The 21,364-nt window shown below is 34.6% G+C and overlaps 5 protein-coding genes across 6 annotated transcripts; 2 read left to right on the top strand and 3 right to left on the bottom strand.

Annotated features, from left to right (window-relative positions):
* Positions 283-2,387, top strand: LOC104731881. Of its 2 annotated transcripts, XM_010451386.2 has the most exons (4): positions 283-512; positions 903-1,024; positions 1,465-1,575; positions 1,963-2,217. In XM_010451386.2, the coding sequence occupies exons 2-4, from the start codon at positions 908-910 to the stop codon at positions 2,215-2,217; spliced, it is 483 nt and encodes a 160-aa protein (XP_010449688.1). In that variant the 5' UTR covers positions 283-512; positions 903-907. The 2 variants fall into 2 exon arrangements, with proteins under 2 accessions (XP_010449688.1, XP_019089296.1); XM_019233751.1 differs by lacking the exon at positions 283-512 and having other exon boundaries at positions 908-1,024; positions 1,963-2,387.
* LOC104731880 (RNA polymerase II transcription factor B subunit 2) lies at positions 2,648-6,204 on the bottom strand. The gene is made up of 15 exons (XM_010451385.2): positions 5,727-6,204; positions 5,447-5,614; positions 5,195-5,263; positions 5,004-5,097; positions 4,778-4,878; positions 4,650-4,695; positions 4,514-4,573; positions 4,362-4,430; positions 4,149-4,232; positions 3,940-4,023; positions 3,761-3,846; positions 3,581-3,671; positions 3,327-3,407; positions 3,110-3,184; positions 2,648-3,012 (listed from the first exon to the last, which is right to left on the bottom strand). The coding sequence occupies exons 1-15, from the start codon at positions 5,837-5,839 to the stop codon at positions 2,875-2,877; spliced, it is 1,359 nt and encodes a 452-aa protein (XP_010449687.1). The 5' UTR covers positions 5,840-6,204; the 3' UTR covers positions 2,648-2,874.
* Positions 6,430-8,052, bottom strand: LOC104731879 (expansin-like B1). Its single transcript, XM_010451384.2, has 4 exons — positions 7,831-8,052; positions 7,361-7,470; positions 6,936-7,247; positions 6,430-6,835 (listed from the first exon to the last, which is right to left on the bottom strand). Exons 1-4 carry the CDS (start codon positions 7,958-7,960, stop codon positions 6,638-6,640), a joined length of 750 nt encoding a protein of 249 aa, XP_010449686.1. The 5' UTR covers positions 7,961-8,052; the 3' UTR covers positions 6,430-6,637.
* On the bottom strand, positions 10,268-13,896 carry LOC104731877 (ATP-dependent Clp protease proteolytic subunit-related protein 4, chloroplastic). The gene is made up of 8 exons (XM_010451382.2): positions 13,585-13,896; positions 12,616-12,819; positions 12,406-12,461; positions 12,074-12,200; positions 11,833-11,910; positions 11,427-11,540; positions 11,224-11,333; positions 10,268-10,479 (listed from the first exon to the last, which is right to left on the bottom strand). Exons 1-7 carry the CDS (start codon positions 13,849-13,851, stop codon positions 11,262-11,264), a joined length of 918 nt encoding a protein of 305 aa, XP_010449684.1. The 5' UTR covers positions 13,852-13,896; the 3' UTR covers positions 10,268-10,479; positions 11,224-11,261.
* On the top strand, positions 14,116-17,282 carry LOC104731876 ((S)-ureidoglycine aminohydrolase). Its single transcript, XM_010451381.1, has 13 exons — positions 14,116-14,269; positions 14,371-14,499; positions 14,910-14,997; positions 15,097-15,173; positions 15,461-15,500; positions 15,601-15,667; positions 15,803-15,888; positions 15,981-16,062; positions 16,147-16,203; positions 16,286-16,324; positions 16,452-16,522; positions 16,727-16,780; positions 16,928-17,282. The coding sequence occupies exons 1-13, from the start codon at positions 14,233-14,235 to the stop codon at positions 16,995-16,997; spliced, it is 897 nt and encodes a 298-aa protein (XP_010449683.1). The 5' UTR covers positions 14,116-14,232; the 3' UTR covers positions 16,998-17,282.

The raw sequence follows: 21,364 nt of genomic DNA, 5'->3' as shown, positions 1-21,364 counted from the left end.
AATTTAAAGAGTTTGGAGCCTAGTAATAAATTTTAAAATTGAAACAAATAGGAATTGATCAAAAGAATTTATTTTCAACGGCTACTTGTGAGACTGTCGAGACTCGAGAATCAATCAACGGCTACATGTGACTGTAGAGCCAAAGTGCTTGAGAATTTTATTTTTATTGGCAAGACATATCGGGCCGATTAAGCCCATAAAAGTCTACTTCAAATTAAAAGGCCAGTTTATAGCCCACTAAGGAAGTGAGAAGCGTCGTTGGTATTAATCCCCTTCTAAAATCTAAAGTCAAGCGAGAGATCGGTGACGGAGTTTTCTTGCCGCCGGAGCCGGAGTTTCTCTTCCTCAGTCTGTTGTTGAACCAGTAACATATACTTTCGATCGGAGCATTCTCAGTAAATCTTGATTTTTTTGTTCTTCGTCGCTCGCTTGTGTGGCATAGTCAAGTCTTTTAAGTTATCATCTCATTTGAGCAATCCCATCTCTGTCGATCGATATAGTACCTAATTGAGGTTCGTTTACACTTTTGTGTAATTATCATTTCGATTCACTCTGATTTGCTGGGAATTGAACCTGCGATAATCGTCATTTCGTAGTCTTCAATGCGAATGAGTTAGATCTATAGTTTGATTCTATATGTATCGGAGGAGCTTATAATAGTTATAAGCTCTCGTGTTCATTTGATCTATAATAATAACTGATGACCGATGTTAGACATGTTAGTTCTTTGGATACACTAAGTTCAATTTCTCAGCTAAGATGTTAATTCTTATTATGTCTGAGGCTAGTGAACAATCAATTCCAGGTTTTAGGTATTTGTTTCACAGAATCCATTACAACTTGTTGATTTTGATAGGTCTTTGCTATTCATTGATTGTTTAGTAAAACTCGTGATGGTGCAGGAAAGATGAACAAGCTGCTGGAATATGGGAGAAAAGCAATGTTCTATGTGAGAGTCCTCTCTGGGTATGAAGAACGGAGAATCCGGACTTACAGGTTGCAACTCGAAAAGCGTATCCAGCAGGTTTCTTTCTTTTGTTCTTTCTCACCATGCCTTCAGGCTTCATCCTATTGTCTTAGAATGAATGGTAGAATAAGATGATGAAACCCTAGTTTNTGTTTTTTTTTTTTTTTTTTTTTGGATTGCATAATTTTGAAAAACTTTTTCTACTTGACTGAGGATGAGACATTGAAGCAGCTTGTATGTCTGTAAACTTGTATGCAGAATTTTTACTTCAATATGTACTTCTATGTTATAATTGAAGAATATCTGTATAGAGGTAACATGGGCTGTTATTTAGTGTACATTTGACGTGTGATGAAATAAGATCTTCCTTAATTAAGAGTTTGCTAATCACTTAGACTTAGGTGTTGTATCTGTTCAACGATACTTATGACTTTTAGCTTCTAGCAAGGGTTGTCATGGAATACCTTTTTATCTGATTCAAACTATTGGTCTTGCAGGCCCAACAAAGGAAAGCAGAGATAAACAGACTCCCAGAGCAGATTGTATTATCTGAAGTCCGCCGTATGGTTGAGGAGATGCAGAATTTGAATAAGCAGATTGAGAATACGGTTAGTCTCTTTTCTTTATCCTCAGTCCCAACTTCGCAAATTGTTTGCTTTTCAACTTCGCAAATTGTTTGCTTGACTCCCATCGAGTTTATCACTTTCTTAATATCAGCTATAAGCCTATATATGTACATTAAGTGTCGTCAAAAATGTTTGTGATATCGTGTCAGCTAAGGGCCTTTTTGATCCAAAGCATTCAAAGATGAGATAAAGCTTTTAGTTTTTTGATGTATGTTATTTTGAAAGCAAAGTTTTGGAAGGAAAGAGCCAAGCCAGTCGCCAGAGCCTGTGTTTCTTAAATTAGAAAGCTTTCCATCTCTTTTGTTTTACTTTTTTCCGTGTTAGGAGAATTTCAAGTCTTAAGTTTGTTTCTGGTCTCTACCAATACAGGAGGCTCAGATTGAAGACTACTTCAAACCGATAGACAAGCAAGCTGGTACCATAATGGAGGTTCAGCTCGAAGGAGAGAAGAAAACGATGGGGACATTGATGAACGCAACACAACAGGAAGCTATAAGAAAGATTGAAGAGGCTGAGAGACTCGCTCGGGCACGCGGAAATGCAAATATGAGTGCAGAGGCAAACACGGGAGAGAAGATCCAGGATTCAGAATCCTCAGCCAACGAAAAAGCCCAAGCAAAATAAAGACTGATCTTTGTCTTCATGTTGACATATAATAGATTCAGAGTCTCTGTACACATCCAACGGTTAAAGTTCTCTTAGTTGATTAAGCGGAGATCGCAGCCTCGCATTTGCAGGGTTTTAATAATTTGGAATTTTGTTGACTGAATAGAAACAAAACCGAGTTTCTGGTCTGTCTACTGTCTAGCGTGCAAGAACTTATAGAGGTGGCCCTGGTTGGATGATCACAAATATATTGTTTTCAAATAAACTTAACATCAACTGAAGAATTGAATTAAGTTATCAGTTACCACTATTGCCAACTAAGTTTGCCGTGTGCATTTAAATGTTGAAAAAGTATGACGAGTGTTTGTGCATAGTATTGGAAAGATGTGTAATTTTGCTTCAGATTGATGTCAACACTTGAAAACTGTTTACCGGTTTTCAGAATCCGTAAAAATGGGGCATCCTATATACATCAGCGATTTTGACAATGGTAGGTATATTCCTAAAGCTTGTAGCAGTCCACACGGCACAACATGTGTTCCCAGGATAAGAACTAATATAAAGTAACAAGACATCTTTTTCTTTCTGCTGAAATCTTGCGCAATAAATATTTTGTAGTAGCAAAACATATGAGGTTTTGATTTAACCAAGAGATGAAATGGGAGTTTCTTCCTATTATTTGCTTTGGGTATGTAGAAACTCACGCATTTGGTTGTGAATTTCAGATTTCACAACAAGTCGCATTCTCTTAGAGTCTTCCCAGAGAAGGCCTCCCCATTCCCGAGCAAAGTCACAAGCTGCCTCAAACACATCCTGCGAACATTATGTTGCACGGTTTTGGTTACTGGGATTTACTAGAATGGATTTGCGACATAAAGAAAAACAAAATCAGAGGATTCAAGTTTGTTACTTTTGAAGGAAATTCATCGTAGAAGTGGGCCTGAGTCATCTCGATTCTCTTCAGATCACCCTCCCAAAGCCGTATCTGCCAAAAACAATGCATTTGGATTCATCAGCACAAGCCTGATATATCAGGGAGCAGAGATAGTATAAACTTTTCAAGCTATAAACCAATCCTATACACAGTTTAATATAATTGACACTAAATGGAAGGAGGGTGTATAAACCTGATCTGTGACATTTTCTGGAATAGATGGGACTCGATCAGCACATCGTGGATGAGAATTTTGCTGGAGAAAAGTTATAATCTGTAACAACAAAAAGAAAGGAAAAAAAAAAAAGATCATTCAGAAACTTTTTAAAAAAACCATCAGCAATTTGATCAGCATCTCATGGACAGTATGGGTCCGGTCAACTGTAAGCATAAAATCATGTATTGGATGGATACTTCAGAATGTCTTTCAACTGAAACCAAAGGTACCTGGTCTGATGTGATGCCATTGTCAAATGCATTGTACAAACTTTCCTTTGTTATTGCACAAGCAATAAGGTTTGGAAGTTGGTACTCTATCCTGCAAAAATGAAGCAGCAACTACTTAGACCTATAGGATTTCAAAACACAGATGAGTAGAGTTTTAGGGCGATGTTCAGGAGCTACTACCTCGCGAACAGACGTAAAATTTCACACTGTAACTTAGATGTGGAGTACGCATACATCCTGAAGTTTGTTTCCATCACGACAAATCCCTGATGAGGAATAACAAACAGAAATGATACTCAAAATCAAGAAGATGTTGGTAGTACGTCGAAATGGGACAAGAGGGGGATAAAATGTGTGACCTCTTTTCGCGATGATGAATCTGCCAGACTGACTGATAAATTTGTAGCCAGTTTAGTAGGAATAAACCAACTGTCTTTCATTCCCTTTAATAATTAGAAAGAGATTAGCTCAGCTTATGATATAGTTCTATAATCTCTCTAATTTCAACTATTGCAAAGTTTTTTTTTCTTTTGCTATTTGGTAATATTACAAATGGTCTAAGTCTAACCTGTTGAAGCTTGACTAATCCCAAGTCTTCAAGGTCCTTGAGTGTTTTTCTTTGAACCTCTGTCAACGTATTTGAGTTATATGCCTGCAATGTGTATAAGATGTTTGAGCTCAACGAAATAATTTACAAGCTTCCAACGTAATCAAGTAAGAGTGAAAAAGAAAGAAAGAACAAGAACGCTTGAAATGACTTTTTTGTGAAGTTCAGTTATACCTCACCAGTAACATGAAAACTAAGCTCCAACAAAAACGAAATCAAGTCTGCTGGTTCTACATTTCGTTCCTGAACAACAATGATATTGCGTTATTCATTCAGCGAAATAGAGATATCAACTTAACTAAACCTTGTTAAGGCATGATACAAACCTCGGCATTCGAAATGTATTCTCGAATAATGTACCAAAGCTGGGCATTTGTATCCATCAGCTGCAAATTAGGGTTAATAAGGTTACTTGTATATATATACAAGTGATTAAAGATCATTGATTCACATATTGCATACCAAAAACTGAAAGCCACTCTCAGTTAATCTTGGGCCATCTTTATCTCTGCAAATATCATATGAACAGTATTAAATAGGGATATATGCCACCATTATGCATCTATAGAGGTGTATAATAATAACATTACCTCTGACTCAATAAACCTCGCTGGAAGATTTTCATCATAGATTCACTGATGCCAGTTAGCTTCTCACCATGACCCGAATTTATGAGTTGTAGCAAGAAACTCTGACAAACATTAGTGCACATCATCAGATACAATCCAAATTCATATTGAAAAGATATTTCATCTTTACAATTCCTTCCATCTTACTAGTATTGTCAAATAAACAAAATCAAGAAAATACACAGACCTCCCATTTCTTATTGGCATAGGCCTCGAGTTCTTGTAGACTTGGAAGCTTAATAGCATTGTCGGAATTCATAGGCTCTCTAGGTAAAACTCCACTGCAAAATTCAACTTTTGGCTCATCAGCATCTTCTCCAAAAAACATAGAGAGAAAACGAAATAAGGACTGTACCATCAAAGTAAAGATGCCTTTACCCGGAAATAATATGTTTCTGAAGATTGTTCTGAAATGTACGGTTGAGGCTGTAACTGGTTCCCCTTTTCCTGCAAAAGTAGGAAGAGGAGCCACATCAATCACAAACAATCCAAACACAATGAATTCAAGTATAAGATGAAGCTCAGAGGGTATAATACTCAAGTTAACATCCAACGCCAAGAGAATATATAACATCTGAACAAGTCTTTAACAATGATAGTATCAAGAATAAAAAACCAAGAATACAGTACCTATCTACAATTTCTGAAAAGATGCGTAATTGAATCAGTCGATCAATAGCAACTCTATGCTTAGATGCGCCATCAGCAAGCACCCACTCCTCCATCATAGTAGAAGGTACAGGAACATCAATGTATAACATCTGCAATACATACTTCTTGGCAAGAGGCGGCAAAGACCTAAATAAACCATCTCAATAAAGTAAGTTCCTTAAATCTTACTTCATAACTACTCTTACTGGTCTTTCAAATCATATAAACACTATCTATGATTCAAAAAAAAAAAGTTAACCTGAGAATGGCTTCGCAGATGAAGACATTGTTGTAGAGTTTGTCAAGCTTGATGGCGGGAAGAGACGCCACCATGTCCATGAAATTCTTCGCGATGATCTTAACTTGCGGCATCCTTTCACCAATAGGGATTTCTACTCACAGGAACGGTTCTGATAGAGTGTACTAACTGTGAGCTTCCACAAAATTAAGGTTTATACCTCAATCCACGCAAAACTAGATAAATAAAAGAATCGACCCAAAATCCAGAAACAGGACTGAAGAAGGAAGGTTAAATTAGTGCGTTTCGGTTAAAGTTGTAGACAAAACTTAAATCGAATTTAGGGTTTCACTCCTCTCTTGCTTGTCTCGAAGAACTCCAGAATCGATTATCACTTAGACTCAAAGAAAACTGACGAAATCGATCGAAGAAGATGACCAGGAACAACAGGATTCGAAGTATGAATTACTGATTTCTCCGATTGGTACAATTGCATTGTCGTAAATAGAAGAAAGAACCTGCGTGTTACGGTGTCGTTTTAATTTCTTATTAAAATAACGGGCCTTAAGAATGCTAATGGGCCTATGTGTATTAAACAAAAATACTCGCGCCAAATTTGTTTGTGTTCATAGCATGAAAAAAGGTTGACTATATTTATATGACTATTGACTGACCAAAATGTAAAAAAAAATGCTTACGAAACGATTGGTCATCTGTTAAACTTATTATTACTGATTTATTCCATTGAAATCGAACTCATACAAATCATTACAATCTTCTTTAACGAGAGACGCAATACATAAACTATATGAATCTATACTACGCTTGTTTTATTATCATTGTTCTAGGGGGGCATTATTTAAATATTGTAGCCATTACATAGAGAAACCATATATATATATAAACACACTGATGAAACTGAAGTTGGAAATTTAAGTAAGTAGAATGTTGGAGTCGTAGGTGGCTCCGGCGGTCCAATCGGCGGGAATAGCGTTTGGCGACTGGACCCAATTGATACCGGCGCTTCCGTAGACTAAGAACCTTAATGTGAGAGCACCTCTTGGTGGGTTTTGTAAATCGTGAACCGCACCAAACACTCTTCTCATACGTATCCACTCTTTGCAATCCTCCTAAAATCATGCATACACAACCATATATCATATACTAATTAATGTTTAAACCTTAACAAATATAATTTTTTTGTTTTGTAATAATCTTAGATTAAGTTACCTGCCAGACTTCAACGGCGAGGATGTCATTAACACCACCAACGTACAAAACAAGGATGGCAAGATAATGAGGATTATAGCTTTTCTCATGGACCTTAAACACCAGGTTATATCCTGCGTATCGGCAAGGGATCCTCTGGTACTCAACGTCCACCACACCGAAGGAGTAGAGCTGATTCTCTGTGCCAGGTCGCGCCATACGTCCGTACGCCTTAGGGCTTAAGATGAAGTCCGTACCATGTCCTTCTCCGGAGTCCGTAGCCACTACGTATACTCCTTCCTCACTGCAGTGTGGTGGTATTTTGCACCTCACCTTTGTATAATTCATAAAATTATAATATTATAGGGTTAGTAATCGACATAGTATTTAATTAGCATGATGTTATTATATTGATGAAATATTTAATGACGTTGAAATATATAAACCTGGTAACAAGCACCACAGCCGGTTCCATTGTTCCATAGTCGCCATGAAACACCACTCACGTCACCATTATTGATATCTCTTCCAAATTCTCCATATCCACAATGTCCTCCTGCATATATAATTTCAATGATTAACTTATAAATATTTTTATTCGTCAACAAATAACATATTTTTATACAGAAAGTACTAGGCATTTTATCCATACTAACAGATTCTTGAAAAAAAAGTCTACTAGCTAATTACATAGTAATGTCATACTCGAACTGAAGATATGGACACTCTGAATTAATGGAATCGTTTCAGTTCTATATTAAGAATTTGGATAAACAACTTAAACGTAGATAATGCATAAAATTAATTAGTTTAGGTTCATAATGAAATGTTACGTCGCACTATATATTATACTAATGAAAAACTAATAATTAATTAAGGACCATAATCTATAGCAATATTTGATTAAAATACATACGAGGATTTGCTTTGCAGTCCGGGCTGCCATAATAAGTAGCTCTAGAGCTAACAAAATCGTCGGATAGACAATGGAGAGGCAAAAGAACAATGACTTGAACGAGTAGAAGCAAAGCGTGAGATTGCTTCATAATGCTATCTTATCTATAAAATATTGTACGACTATGTATTTCCTTTTTCTTAACAAGCGCGATAGGAGAAATAATAGAATTGGTATAACAAAAGATATGTGGAGATAGAGGCAAGGCTTAATAGGGTATTTATAGTTGAAGCTAGAGTGCTTATTAATATTATACAATTGATTACTATTTGTTACTTTCCACTTGGCAAAAAGCTTAAAGCTAACTCAAATTTATATTAGCTATACCGCGTACTTGCATTACGCAATTTTCTAGTTTAACTTGATCGGCTCAAATGTTAAAATAAATGTTACATTATTCATATGCCAATGTAGCTGTAGAGTTGGCATCAACCCAAAAGATTCAAAATATATATTTATTCTTATTATATATGCTGATATGCACTTTTATTCTTTGCATAGATCTTAGTCTTGGTTACGGAATAGTATGGTACTAAATTATTAAATATCAGGTATGAATATCTATTAGTGGACTAGAATAAATTATGATGAAGGAAATGGAATAATTTCTTGTCCATTTTATCTTTTAATTGTGTAGAAATTGTAAAGCCTGGAACACTGACGACCATGAACCATAACTATCTCCGTTTCCTTATAACTGGAGATTTACATACCGAGATATGTTATTATTTTCTGGCTGATGCATTCTGGCTATATTGTGTATTGAACATATATATTGGGGATTATTATTGTAGATTTCTTATATATAAAGTTATCTATAGTGCATGAGTGAGGAAAATATCCAAAAAATGTGATGAAGACAATGGTGGTGGGGACATGTAACTTTTGGTCTAGTAAATTAATTATCTAAAAAAAATGATAGGTCGTGCCTCCAAAATGAGAAGTTCATGACACCTAATACTTAATAGATTGATTTGCGACTAACTGTTTGGTGTATTGGATGCATGGACTCAATAGAATATGCCAAGCGTGCTATTTTTTGGAATCACTAAGCCTTCATTGATTTTTTTCACTAGTAGGATTGTTAGGATTGTGTACAAGATAACATTTTATTTTCTTATCTAATAAAGATCGACATGCCCTAGCAAGTTGTAGCCAATTATAAATTTTGACAGAAAACACGGTTTTGGTCATTACCCCATAATTGTTTTCTTCTCTATAGCATGTTGTTCGAGTTTGGATCCGGTAAGCCTACGTCTACATGATTTTACGACGAAAACAAACATTTCTAAAGAGTAAAGATACACACAAGTTGCGACTAACCTACCACTGCATATATAAAATATGGAAAATTAGAAAAAGCCCTTTTACTTTCTAAAACTCATAAACTAAGGTAAAATAAGATAAACACACCACTTAATTAAGTAGCAAATCTCTTAGATGTGTTTTTTTCTTTCTTTTGTGTGCAAACTCTTAGATGTGTATATATTAATTTTAGTGATGTCAATAAGAGTAACACATTGAGTGGTAGGATATTAGCAGCAGCCTAGCTTTATATTTGAATAAAAAAACAATTGTTATTATAATATAAGTAAGATTATAGAAAGACAAAAAGGACGCTATAAGTCTAGTTTGAATAGAAGTTAAGTAGAGAATTCACTGAACACTTTTTGTTGTTGGTTTGGTTGTAATCCACTTAATGGTATTTGATTTTTAGTCCCCTAAGGCTCCTAGATATAATTCCCTTTGTCACAGATTATATAATATTCCTCTGAATGAGATTCACTTCCAAGGGAAGTTTATATACAATCATCATCTCTACCACAAATATTTTTTTCTTTTTCGACGGAGTTTGTTTACCAAAATTCAGATTCACCTCATGATTTACTAGAGTCATATAAAATAATGATTACTCGAAATCTGACATGTAGAGAACCGATGACTCCACAAAAGAAAACCAATATCTGATTAGATATGAACCCTTTTTTTTTGTCAACGTTTGGTTATGACAAAAAATGCGTACCCTAACTCTAAAATCTAAATCTAAATCTAAATCTAAATGATGGTTTCTTCTTCTTATGCCACTGGAAGATTATTCGCCGGCACGTAAGGAGGAACCGGTGACGTCATTAAAACTGTTGACTGACTCATCCAATGGAATCAAATCAACATTTGCCTGTTTGTGACAAATGTGGGCTTTTCATAGGAAAAAGGGATACAAAGATAATGGGGTGGGTGGATTTTATCATAATGTCATCGCTCATTCATGCCTATCTCCATCTTATTCCAGAAACGGTACACGTTCTTGCTTGGTGTGAACACAAAGCAACATATTGGTTTGTAACACATATACACATCCGCATTAGGGGTGAGCAAACGAAACTGATTCATTTTAAAAGATTAAAAGCATATACTATTGAAATACACCAATCCATCCTGTTTCTAGGCATTTGACAAGCCTACACATATGGGTTTGTTTCTGTTCAAATAACACTAAAAAATTGCAGCATTACCAGTAACATTACTAACATGTTTCCAAGACTTTACCCCACTTTTGTGCTGGTGAATGGTTCACCGATTCCCCCTTTGATCAGTCGTCAAATCTCCAACCTGAGAAACACAGCGAAATGATAATGTCATAACAGAGTAAATTTTCAAAAGGAACGCAAATAGAATTAGAAGTCATAACATAATGATTATAACGTCATAACAAAGTAAAACCTATTAAAAGGAGAAGCCAATAGAATTAGAAGTCGAATATCCTTGCTTTTAGTCACGAAAGACGTATCAATGGTTGGTGTTAATAGGCAGACAATCAAAGAGGACAAGAGTTTGAGATTTAATCATTTGTTCAAGACAACCAATGATACGAATTCTAGTGTTTGAAGGAGCATAACCCTTGGATAGGTGTCGGCCATCAATAGTGAAATTTGTTATAATGGGCAATGAAAATGATATCACTATAAAATGGGTCCTAAGAGAGCAACAGAGGGAAATGGGAAGTAACTATTTGAACTAAAGGAAATGCAAAACTAGAAGATACGCATCCACTATAAGCATGTATTCGTCGGGTTTCTTCTATAAGGCTATTGCATGAATGCTGAAGTAATTATTATAAACCATTTGTGAGGTGTAAAAAGTATTTCAACTTTTACAGGTGTTCCCTTTTGTTAGTAAATGCTCCTACAATGGGATAATTGGTCCAAATGTGACAGAACGAAAGCAGTACATGATTCCAGACAAGTGTAAAATTTATGCTTTGTGCAATTATATAGGAGATTGAAGTCCAAAATGCAATTCCATCATCATTATAATCGATATGCAGAATGAAAGCGAGCAAATTTTAGCTTTAACCTGTTAATCATGGGGGATTTCTGAAGACAATCTGACATTTAAATGAGTTGTGCCTTTTTAAGGTCGGACACAACTCCTCTGTCTTGGCTGCCCCTTTCATTGTAAACCACCTGCAAACGTAGCACATGAAGAATAATTTAATTTTGCAGATGGAAAACAAAACCGCTAAAATGTTTTTCCGATTTTTCTGTCATTTACCGCACCTTATCAATGATCCCGTATTCAACAGCCTCACTGGGACTAAAATATTTAGGGCGTTTCATATCAGCTTCAATCTGCTCCGGGGATTTACCAATATGCTTTGAATACAGCTTGACCTTGAGCACAACATTACATAGAACAGAGACACAACTTTTCAGATAAGTTTTACGATAAAAGTGAAAAGTATCGGAAAGTGATAATAGCATGATTTTGGATTCGCTAGCAAGCACATAAAATTAATGGCTAAGTGATGCATCTTAAGATGTCTGCAAGTATAGACCCATTGCCTAGATGTTACATATATTTATATTTCCCCATATCACATATACAACTGGACACTATTGCATCACAAGGGTCAACACTTATATTTCACTACTATGTCAATTTCTATCAAGTTTATCTTCTCACCATTTCTGTCTTTATGTGCTTGATTTCTTTCCTTGCAATTTCAACATCGGTTGCTTGGCCTTGAAATCGAGCAATGGGCTACAAAGTTAACATACAAGAGAAAATATAAGGATGAGTAAAAGATGCACGAACAGAAATTAGGAATCATAAGCCTTAGTTTCTTCTAACTCGAATAAGAAAAACAAAATCTTCTAGGGAAGGGAAAGGCACCTAAGATCTAAAAGAACTGATCAGAAAGAACCTGCTTTATCATAATAGTTGATGAGGGCAACGCAGAGCGATTTCCTTTTGCACCAGCAGTCAGAAGTAAAGCAGCTTCACCCCAAGCATTCCCGACGCAAAGAGTAAAGATTGGTGGTTTGACATACCTGAAGTCAAAGATAAGATAAGAGTTCATTGGTGCATGGATAACTGGTTGGTCACTCCAAAATAGGCCTGATATTAAAACTGTCTCCAAGTGCAATTTTAAATATTTGGGAAGGCAGTTTCACGATTCAAGTCCAGTTATCAGTACTATTAGGGAAAAAACAAGTGAAAGAAGTAAGTAGTAGAAAAGGAATGAAGATCAATTACCCCATGACATCATAGATTGCAAAAGCCTCAGTATCATAGCCCAACTTTTCACCATTCTGAAATGGGAGAAGATAAATTCTCTTAAAAACATTTTAAATGAATAGGTAATGATTTGTAGACTTATCATCATTCATTGAAACAATCAACAGTTTCAGTTTTACTATTCAGCATGCGTTGATAATATGAAGGACGTTCCATATGGAAAGCTACCTTGGTTGTCCCTGTCGAGTTTATGTAAAGGTAAATAGGCTTTTCCTCGTCTTCATACTGAAGGTAAAGAAACTCTGCGAGTATCAACTCAGTAACTGAAGGTACAAGAGACATTCCCAAATATACAATTCGGTTTTTGAACAAATATGATGCCAAATCAGGGGGAGGTTGTTCGTGTGCACTTCCCTTTGAGAAAGGTATAACCTGTTGATAAAGAGGGAAGCACGATGATAAGAGTCAAAGAAAAAGAAAAGGCTCACCAACAGTGAATTGATCAACGATAAATTTCAGCTCAACTAAGATAGGTAAGAGAAAAACTGTATGTGAAAAATATAAAAGCCTCCAAATCCTCTACGACAGCCAAGGATCCTGATAATATTCACAGAAATTGATGCATACTGTAAGTAGCACACACAATTAAGAGAAACCTCTGCCACATAATAAGTGACAGATACTCAACTTCTTCTTTACTAGGCAATCACATGACACATAATTTCTTCCAAAATTGCACTATATAATCTTCATACTCAACCTTCTAATTAAACATGTACCATCTCCTATCAATTAAAAAATAGCAATGAAGGAGCAATCTTTGATATCTGACGACACTTATCTAGAGTCCCTCTAATCCATAGATATCGCTGGTTCAAAACTAAGTAACAACAGCAGGTCGAAGTATGAACGACCAATACAATTTCTGGAAATTCACTACCACAGAAACATAAATCTCAGCTATAGAAATGAATGAGCATTCTTACCCCTTGCAATCTAATTGCCTATATCTAGAGTCACTCTAATCCATCGGTTCAAAACTAAGGAACAACAATTGGTGTCTCAACCAATACAATTTCTGAAAATTCACAACCACGGGAGCATCGAGCAGAAATACCAGTTACAGCCACGAAAAACCTAAGAGTGGAGACCTCAGCTAATCAAGAAACGATGTGAAGAGTATAAAAATTCAAGTACCATAGTGACAACTCCGCGCTTAGGTTTAGAGCTGGACAAATTTAACGGATTAAGCGATTCCGAACGAAGCTTAGTGCCGCAAAAGTCACTAGAGATGCTTCCTCCGGTATACGACGAGAGAAAGCCATTAGAGAGAGAAGCTCTGAGAGACGAGGATGACGAAAATCTCGCTTTAGATCTCAGATTACGTGTAGAAGACGGGATTATCGCTGACGTACGAGCTCGGAGCGTTGTGAAGCTCGTCGCAGTCGCTGCTGCTACCTCCATTTTTTCCTTTGTCGCAGAGAGAGAGAGAGAGAGAGAGAGAGAGAGAGTGGCCGAGAGACCCCGAAACGATAACGACGATCTGTATCAATTCGGGCTTCATAACATTATTAATGGGCTCTCAACAATAAGCCCAATAGTTTTAGTCTTTCTTTGGAAAAATTCCGGTTTCTTTAGATTTTAATAGAAACCAAATCAAACCGGATTAAAACCGGGATTCCCATTTTTCGAAAAAGAATATAATTTTATGAGGCTACCAAACAAAACATCTACTGGCCACTTCAGAGAATCATCTGTCGTGTTCTGTTTTTCCTCAGATTTTTATAAACATGAATGAATAGAGAGAGCATTGAACCTGAATCGTTCGACTAATTCTCAGCAAAAATGCGATCACTACACTTAATCGTCTTCATCATTATCAGTAAGTAGGAATCTTTTACGATTCTTCACAAGTTTGTTTTGAGCATACTGTGAAACTAATCAGAACTTTCTTATTGGCTATTTATCACCTTAAAAAAAAAGGTCTTGTTAAAGCTTCGAAAAGCGACGATGGGTTTTGTTCAGCGCCTTCGATCGTTGAATCGGATGAGAAGACGAAACCCATTTACTGGAAAGCAACAAATCCAACTCTCTCTCCTTCACACCTCCAAGGTTTTAATATCTTTTCCTTACAACACTCGTCTCTAGCTTCGTGTCATTAAAGTTTGATCCTTTTGTTGGTTAAGTTCGATTACTTTTTGTTAGGTCAATTATGCGAGGTCTTAGTGAATAGGGTTTATTTTGAAAGTTAGGATTAAGTTGAATTAGTGTGTAATCTGAGAGGGTTTCTGGCTCATGCCTTGCAAAAAGCTCTTAACTTTTGCTCAATTATGTGCTGACATTGAAGCCATGGAAGCATTCAAGTTTCAGTTCTGTGGATAGAGATTAATCGTCTCTTTCTGATAGTTGTCACTTTGTGTATTCAGATGGGATTTCTGATAACTTTTGTAATTGAGATTTCTGCATTTGGATCTTCGTCATGTTTTTATAAGCAGAAATGTTTTGATTCTGTTGTTTTGTAGACTTGCCTGGTTTCACAAGAAGTGTATACAAACGAGATCATGCGTTAATAACACCGGAAAGTCATGTATACAGCCCTTTACCTGACTGGTACATTACATAACAGTCTTTTATTTTCCATACTTTTCTTCATCTTGTTGTTACTAGAGGTCTGCAAGTTTTGCACTTATTTGTTTCTCAAATTTACAGGACAAACACATTAGGGGCATATTTGATCACACCGGCAACGGGTTCCCATTTTGTTATGTACTTGGCAAAAATGAAAGGTTTGGAACCAATTTATTCTCACAAACGATGAACATCAAGTTCTTGGGATTGTTTTCTTATATTCTTCCATAATAGAGTTACTCTCTAGATGTCGATGTAATTTTTTAGGTACTAGATTTGTGTCCTTGAGTGTGCTGCTACACCAATCTCATTGTTATTAGAACAATCCCTTGTTCCTGCTTCTCGCAGAACAAGTCGAGGGATTAAGGGTTTAAGGATTTGCTGTATTAGATGGTCTTTTCGTAGGATTTGGTGATCATCTAGCTGATTTTATTGTCTCTTGCAGAAATGTCAAGTTCAAGTTTGCCTCCACAAGACATAGAGCGGTATTGTTACTTATATGAGCTCTCTCTCTTTAACATATGCTTATACTTATGATCATCTGCTTATTAACTCCTTTCAATATCTTTATTTTTTTTTTTCAAGTCTTGTATTCGTGGTTGAGGGTGCTGTGACACTCACTAACACATCCAGTTCTTCAAAACAATTGACGGTATGATTGTATAAAGAATAATTTACCACAGTATTCTTCTAGTTACATCCTTTCTTCCCAGCTTTGATGGTGAATGCTTGCAAGATTTCTCCACTAGTTTCTTCATTTTTGCTGATAATTCTATTTTTCCTGTAGGTTGATTCATATGCATACCTACCTCCAAACTTTTATCATTCCTTGGAGTGTGTTGAGTCTGCAACACTTGTTGTCTTTGAGCGGAGGTTCTTCCCCTTCCCCTTAATATGACATGAAACTTTGAGGTTTAGCTTCGGTTTATAACTTTAAAACTCCTCCTATACTGCTACACCTCTAGGTATGAACATCTAGGAAGTCACACAACAGAGCTTATCGTTGGCTCCACAGATAAGCAACCACTACTCGAGACTCCTGGTGAGGTAAGTGTGCAAAATTTCTCCACTTGTAATACAAGTTCCAGATCCTACATCAGTCATCTCTGAAGATCTTTGTTACTATTACAGGTTTTTGAACTGCGGAAACTTCTTCCGATGTCCCTTGCTTATGACTTCAACATCCATGTAAGCACTTCACTTGATGGAATGAATCCTTTGGCTTTTTGAGACATGTAAACTTAACTACTGTTGTGGCTGTCATATGCAGATTATGGATTTTCAGCCTGGAGAGTTTCTCAATGTTAAGGTATAGAACTGTTTAGCTTCAGTACTTCATTACCATATGGATCTTGATACCATCCGTTGCTCGTGTTTTCCTTTCTCTTGTTATTTTTCTATTTCAATTCATTCATATTATTTTGCAATGTTAATAGGAAGTTCATTATAACCAACACGGTTTGTTGCTTCTGGAAGGCCAAGGCATTTATCGTTTGGGAGATAACTGGTACGCTACGCTGTACTAATGAATTAAAAGTGTGGATATATAACTTCCACAAACACACACATGCACAACCAAGATAATTAGTTTTCTGCATCGGTCATATAATGTGATCAGAAGCATTTTACCAACATAAAGCTGCTACCATAGCTACATTCCACACGATACAAGAAGTGGTTATAACGTTTATATGATCTTCTCTTTGAATAGGTATCCAGTTCAGGCTGGTGATGTCATATGGATGGCACCTTTTGTCCCTCAATGGTAAGACACTGCCGACAACTTGAGTTTATACTCTGTTTTAAAAAGTTCTCAAACGTTTGCAAGATTCAAACTTTCTCTTGGTACTGTGTCTTGACTACCTGAAAGATCATTCGACCACACTTTCTCAGATAGTATTCGTTGTGTCAGGTATGCTGCACTTGGAAAGACGAGATCTCGATATCTGCTGTACAAAGACGTGAATCGGAATCCTTTGTGATCAAAGATCTTATAGGACTTGGTGGGAAGTTTGATGGGATCAAGAAGATTTCTGTGTAAAAAGAAGGTTCTTTGCAGTAAAAGCCAGAACCTTGTTGTTTAGCTTTCTGTCTTAAAACTTAAAAGCCTCATGTCTACTCTTAACCACTAGCTACTCGAGTCTTACTTGTATGGGAAAAAAACTAATTTAAAATGCCATGTCTTTGTTTCAGCAACTGCGATTACTCTACATGATCTGTATTTGCCTTACTCTACATGATCTGTATGTGCTTTGCCTCTTGTGCAATAGTGTCGACACCTTATTTACGTACCAACATTATTTTACAGTCTCACTAAATAGTTACCACAGTGTCATAGTACTAAATAAAGCTATGTCCATAGTCAAACTTGATAACAAATCTTTTTCTATGCTAGGTCCCAATTTTATTTGATTCTTCATAAAACTATTAATATAATCTTTCTTGATAAGATCAATCGATATAAATTTGATGGGAGAATTATTAAAAACGTAGTCCACCACCAGAACAGCCGCCACTTCCACCACCAAAAGGACGTCAGGTTCACCACCCTACCCTTTTATCCTCACCGACGGTGACTCTTGATGAGGTCACCACATCCCCTTTTCCTAAACCGGAATATTATGATGAGTCTACTTGTCTTACTCGTCCTAATTAAGCTCTTCCTCTCTTTATCTCTCACTCACTACCTTTTTATAATTTACTTTCTCTAAAGCTATAACTAGTGGTCTCGACATAAGTCCATGGTTCCCACTTATGCAATAATTTAACGCAAGTGTTTTGTGAATGCGTTTATGTATATGTATGTAGTCTTTAATTAAAACCTTAATTTGTGAGAGACAATAAAAAAGTACGAAAAAGGTTGCCTATAATTTGGAATGGCCAAAGATTGTTTGATTAATTAGTTCATAATTAATAAACATGTTCTCCATAAAACAATAACTTCTTTACAAGAATTTATAACCTAAACATGTTCTCCATATTTGGATGCTAATGTGATCGACTTGGGGTTGAGAATGACTGTATTATACTAATATACATGTGTAATAAACTAGCTAGAACCCAAATATGTTTCATGAGGAATTAGAGACACTAGAGTCTCTAATGTTATCAACATCTCCTTTCTTCCAAAACATAAGATAATTCGATTATTACACCTAATCTACCTATGTGTATCTTTTGACTGAATTTTAATTTCTATTCACCGGCACTAATATATATATATATATAGATCAAATGTAAAACCAAAGTTATGTTTTTTTTTTTGGGTTAACAACGTATGTAGTGAGCTCGAACGAGCCAACTACGAAGAATATTGTTTACTAACCTGAGGCGTTTCGGTGCTAAAGTCATTTGCAAAACCAAAGTCATCGTTTGCAAAATTTAATAATTTAATTCAACATTCTCTTACGAGTAGGTTTTGTTAAAGGATTTATGGTTAAAAATTTACAATCATGGATGTCTTTTCATGTATGGCAGACCACCTTGGTTTAAATTAAGTTCCATGACATATCTAACTTTACATGTTACATCAAAATTATTTTGTTTTTATGTCCAAAAGATTAAAGGTACATCATATCGTTTGATATATAATTAAATGCGGAAATATTGTTGACAATCTTGTTGGGTACTAATTTTTGTTTTGAGTGTCTTTGATCACTCTCCTTTTAAATGTTTTGTAATTGATTTGAACTTTGCAATAATCATAGATTTTCTGTTTGTTTGTTTTCCTTTAATTATCTTGCAACCAAACTTTGGTCAGTACTAGGCTAAACTTCTTGTGGTGGACTGGTGGGAATTTTATAGAGCCTAGGATAAACCAAAATAAAATTAAAACAAATGAACTAACCTCTTTATGACGACGTTAAGGCACTACTCTAGCTAGGGTTCAAATAAGACAAATATATAAATGGAATAATTTGATCGTTTGGTATAAATCAATCGTATTGTTTGCATTAGGAGTTTCCACCATAATAACTAAAGAATAATCTAACGTTAATCCAAATTAGGAAACCGCAAAACGATATATATAGTAATGTTGTCCAAATAGTAAATACCTGTACAAATCAATAAAGAACTTCTTGTCCTTTGACATACACCAAAACCCATAAGTACAATCACGAGAAGAAATAAATTCCTTAGATGTAAAAAAACATAAAAATAAACAAATCCTTAGATGTGTAAAATATAGATAAATATACATTAGAAAAACATATCATACTAAATAAGAGTTTAAACACCAAAAAAAAAAAGAGAGAGAGAGAGGGAAAGAAAAAAACATAACAAATTAACAAGCGATATTACACAATCAGCACCATATTACCGTCATCAAATTTTTAATTTGACATTATAAAACTGACTTATTACAACGTAATATTGGTTATGGTCTGATGGTCATACATTTTTGTTAATTAGTACTCACTACAATCTTCACTTTGCGCAGTTGTGTAATTTAGAATTCGTTAGTATGTGATTCGATAAAACAAATTAGTGAAAAAACGTATATATATTTGGTTCATGTATTGCAAGTTTAGTTGACTTTTTAGATACAGTTATACAAATGAATCGTGTCCATCATCGTAAATAGGAGTTAGGAGATAGAATATTCCTATATTCGATTGTTAATAGAATGTCCAATCTGGCAACCTAAATTAATCATTTGCTATATAGCTTGTAACTTAGAAGTCTAGAACATTGAAATGGATCTTGTCATTATCACATTTAATAGGGTAATGATGATGTTATAATGATGATTTCACTATTAAATGGTGTTTCTTTTTATTTTCTTAATTTCTAAACAGATAAAATTTGTCATTCTTAACAATGTTATATATTATTATTATTGGTATCTTATATCTTATATAATAAAGTAAGGTTTCTACAAAATCCAATTTCTGAAAAGCTGCCATGTGTTTCATCATCTTTCATAAACTATTAAATTTTAATACATTAAGTCTATTAATTAAAAAATTACCAAAGATCTATGTTAAATACATAGCAGACAATTATACAACAATTATACATTATTAAATGTGAAATTAATTTCATAGTCTTTTATTTGTATTAATAGAGTATTATATAATTTATTAGATGTTTGAAAAATATTAATAGAGTATTATATAATTTATTAGATATTTGAAAGAAATATGAAAAATTATGTGAAAGTTGAAAATTTATATTAAAAGTATTAGTATTAGTATCTCATTGTAAAATTCGTGAACCAGAATTAATCTAAGACTCTATGTTTATAATAATGGATGAATGCAGAACTCATGCTTTCGGTTCATGGACCTGAATATCAAAATAATCTTTAAAAAAATATATTATTAGCTTTCTATGTATTCGAAATTTCTAAACAATCTTATAATTACTTTCGTTTATTTTTAGTGAGTGGACAATATCAGGTCATCTTTGGACCATGATAGCGGTGGAGTGGATTAAAAACGTTTGGTAAAGCTTTAACTTTGTGGTGTTATGTTCATTTTCAAATGTCAAACTCAAATCTTTGATAATAGTTAATCTATCTATAAAACAAGATACATTTTTTTTTTGGTCAACATACAACAAAAAAAAGATACATATATTTGATAACAGCAGCCTTATTAGCAGTTTTTAGAAGAGTATCTTAACACTAAAAAAAAAAAAGTAGGAGAAAGATTTATGATCGGTTCTTATTTTTAGATATCTTAATAAATTCTCTTGCCACTGTCTATCTATAATTAATTTAAGAGAATTTGTTAAAAATGCCCCTTTTGATATACCCCTTTTCAAAAATATCCTCTTTTCTGGCCATTTTTATTTTTGCCCTTTTTTATTTTTTAATGACCATTTTACCCTTATATGAAAATTATTTTATTCAATAAAAAGAAAAACAAAATTTTCCCGCCAAAAAATTTCCGAAATATTTTCCCGCCAAAAAATTTTCGAAAAAATTTTCCCGCCAAAAATTTTTTTGTCAAAAAAATTTTGATAAAAAATTTCGACAAAAAAAATTTTCCCGCCAAAAAAAATTTACAAGGTTTTTAAAAGGTTTTATAAGGTTTCTACCTTATAAAAGCCTTATAAACACCTTATAAACACCTTGTAAAGGCTTTTACAAGATTTTTTAAAGAGTTTTAAAAGGTTTTTTAAACAACTTGTAAACGCTTTTACAAGATTTTTAAAAAGTTTTAAAAGGTTTTTAAAAGGTTTATAAAAGGTTTTCAAATAGTTTTTTAAAAAAAAATTTAAAAGGTTTTTAAACACCTTGTAAACGCTTTTACAATGTTTTTAAAAACCTTGTAAAAGTTTTTATAAGATTTTTAAAAGGGTTTTAAAAGGTTTTTAAACACCTTGTAAACGCTTTTAAAAA

Source organism: Camelina sativa, chromosome 12 (assembly GCF_000633955.1).
Source record: "Camelina sativa cultivar DH55 chromosome 12, Cs, whole genome shotgun sequence".
In the NCBI taxonomy this organism is placed as follows: domain Eukaryota; kingdom Viridiplantae; phylum Streptophyta; class Magnoliopsida; order Brassicales; family Brassicaceae; genus Camelina; species Camelina sativa.
The sequence above is the reverse complement of the archived record's forward strand: the minus strand, read 5'-3'. Positions and strand labels throughout refer to the sequence as shown.

Coding starts and splice junctions, on each gene's coding strand:
- LOC104731881 (XM_019233751.1), top strand. CDS start 908: ATGAACAAGCTGCTGGAATATGGGAGAAAAGCAATGTTCTATGTGAGA. Junction 1,025..1,464: donor TCGAAAAGCGTATCCAGCAG/GTTTCTTTCTTT, acceptor TTGGTCTTGCAG/GCCCAACAAAGGAAAGCAGA. Junction 1,576..1,962: donor ATAAGCAGATTGAGAATACG/GTTAGTCTCTTT, acceptor CTACCAATACAG/GAGGCTCAGATTGAAGACTA.
- LOC104731880 (XM_010451385.2), bottom strand. CDS start 5,839: ATGCCGCAAGTTAAGATCATCGCGAAGAATTTCATGGACATGGTGGCG. Junction 4,574..4,649: donor AGAGTGGCTTTCAGTTTTTG/GTATGCAATATG, acceptor CCTAATTTGCAG/CTGATGGATACAAATGCCCA. Junction 4,024..4,148: donor GATTAGTCAAGCTTCAACAG/GTTAGACTTAGA, acceptor TAATTATTAAAG/GGAATGAAAGACAGTTGGTT.
- LOC104731879 (XM_010451384.2), bottom strand. CDS start 7,960: ATGAAGCAATCTCACGCTTTGCTTCTACTCGTTCAAGTCATTGTTCTT. Junction 7,471..7,830: donor GGACTGCAAAGCAAATCCTC/GTATGTATTTTA, acceptor TTATATATGCAG/GAGGACATTGTGGATATGGA. Junction 6,836..6,935: donor TCGCCGTTGAAGTCTGGCAG/GTAACTTAATCT, acceptor GCATGATTTTAG/GAGGATTGCAAAGAGTGGAT.
- LOC104731877 (XM_010451382.2), bottom strand. CDS start 13,851: ATGGAGGTAGCAGCAGCGACTGCGACGAGCTTCACAACGCTCCGAGCT. Junction 11,911..12,073: donor CAACTATTATGATAAAGCAG/GTTCTTTCTGAT, acceptor TTAACTTTGTAG/CCCATTGCTCGATTTCAAGG. Junction 11,334..11,426: donor AATACGGGATCATTGATAAG/GTGCGGTAAATG, acceptor CTACGTTTGCAG/GTGGTTTACAATGAAAGGGG.
- LOC104731876 (XM_010451381.1), top strand. CDS start 14,233: ATGCGATCACTACACTTAATCGTCTTCATCATTATCA. Junction 14,270..14,370: donor AATCGTCTTCATCATTATCA/GTAAGTAGGAAT, acceptor TTAAAAAAAAAG/GTCTTGTTAAAGCTTCGAAA. Junction 16,063..16,146: donor TACTCGAGACTCCTGGTGAG/GTAAGTGTGCAA, acceptor TTACTATTACAG/GTTTTTGAACTGCGGAAACT.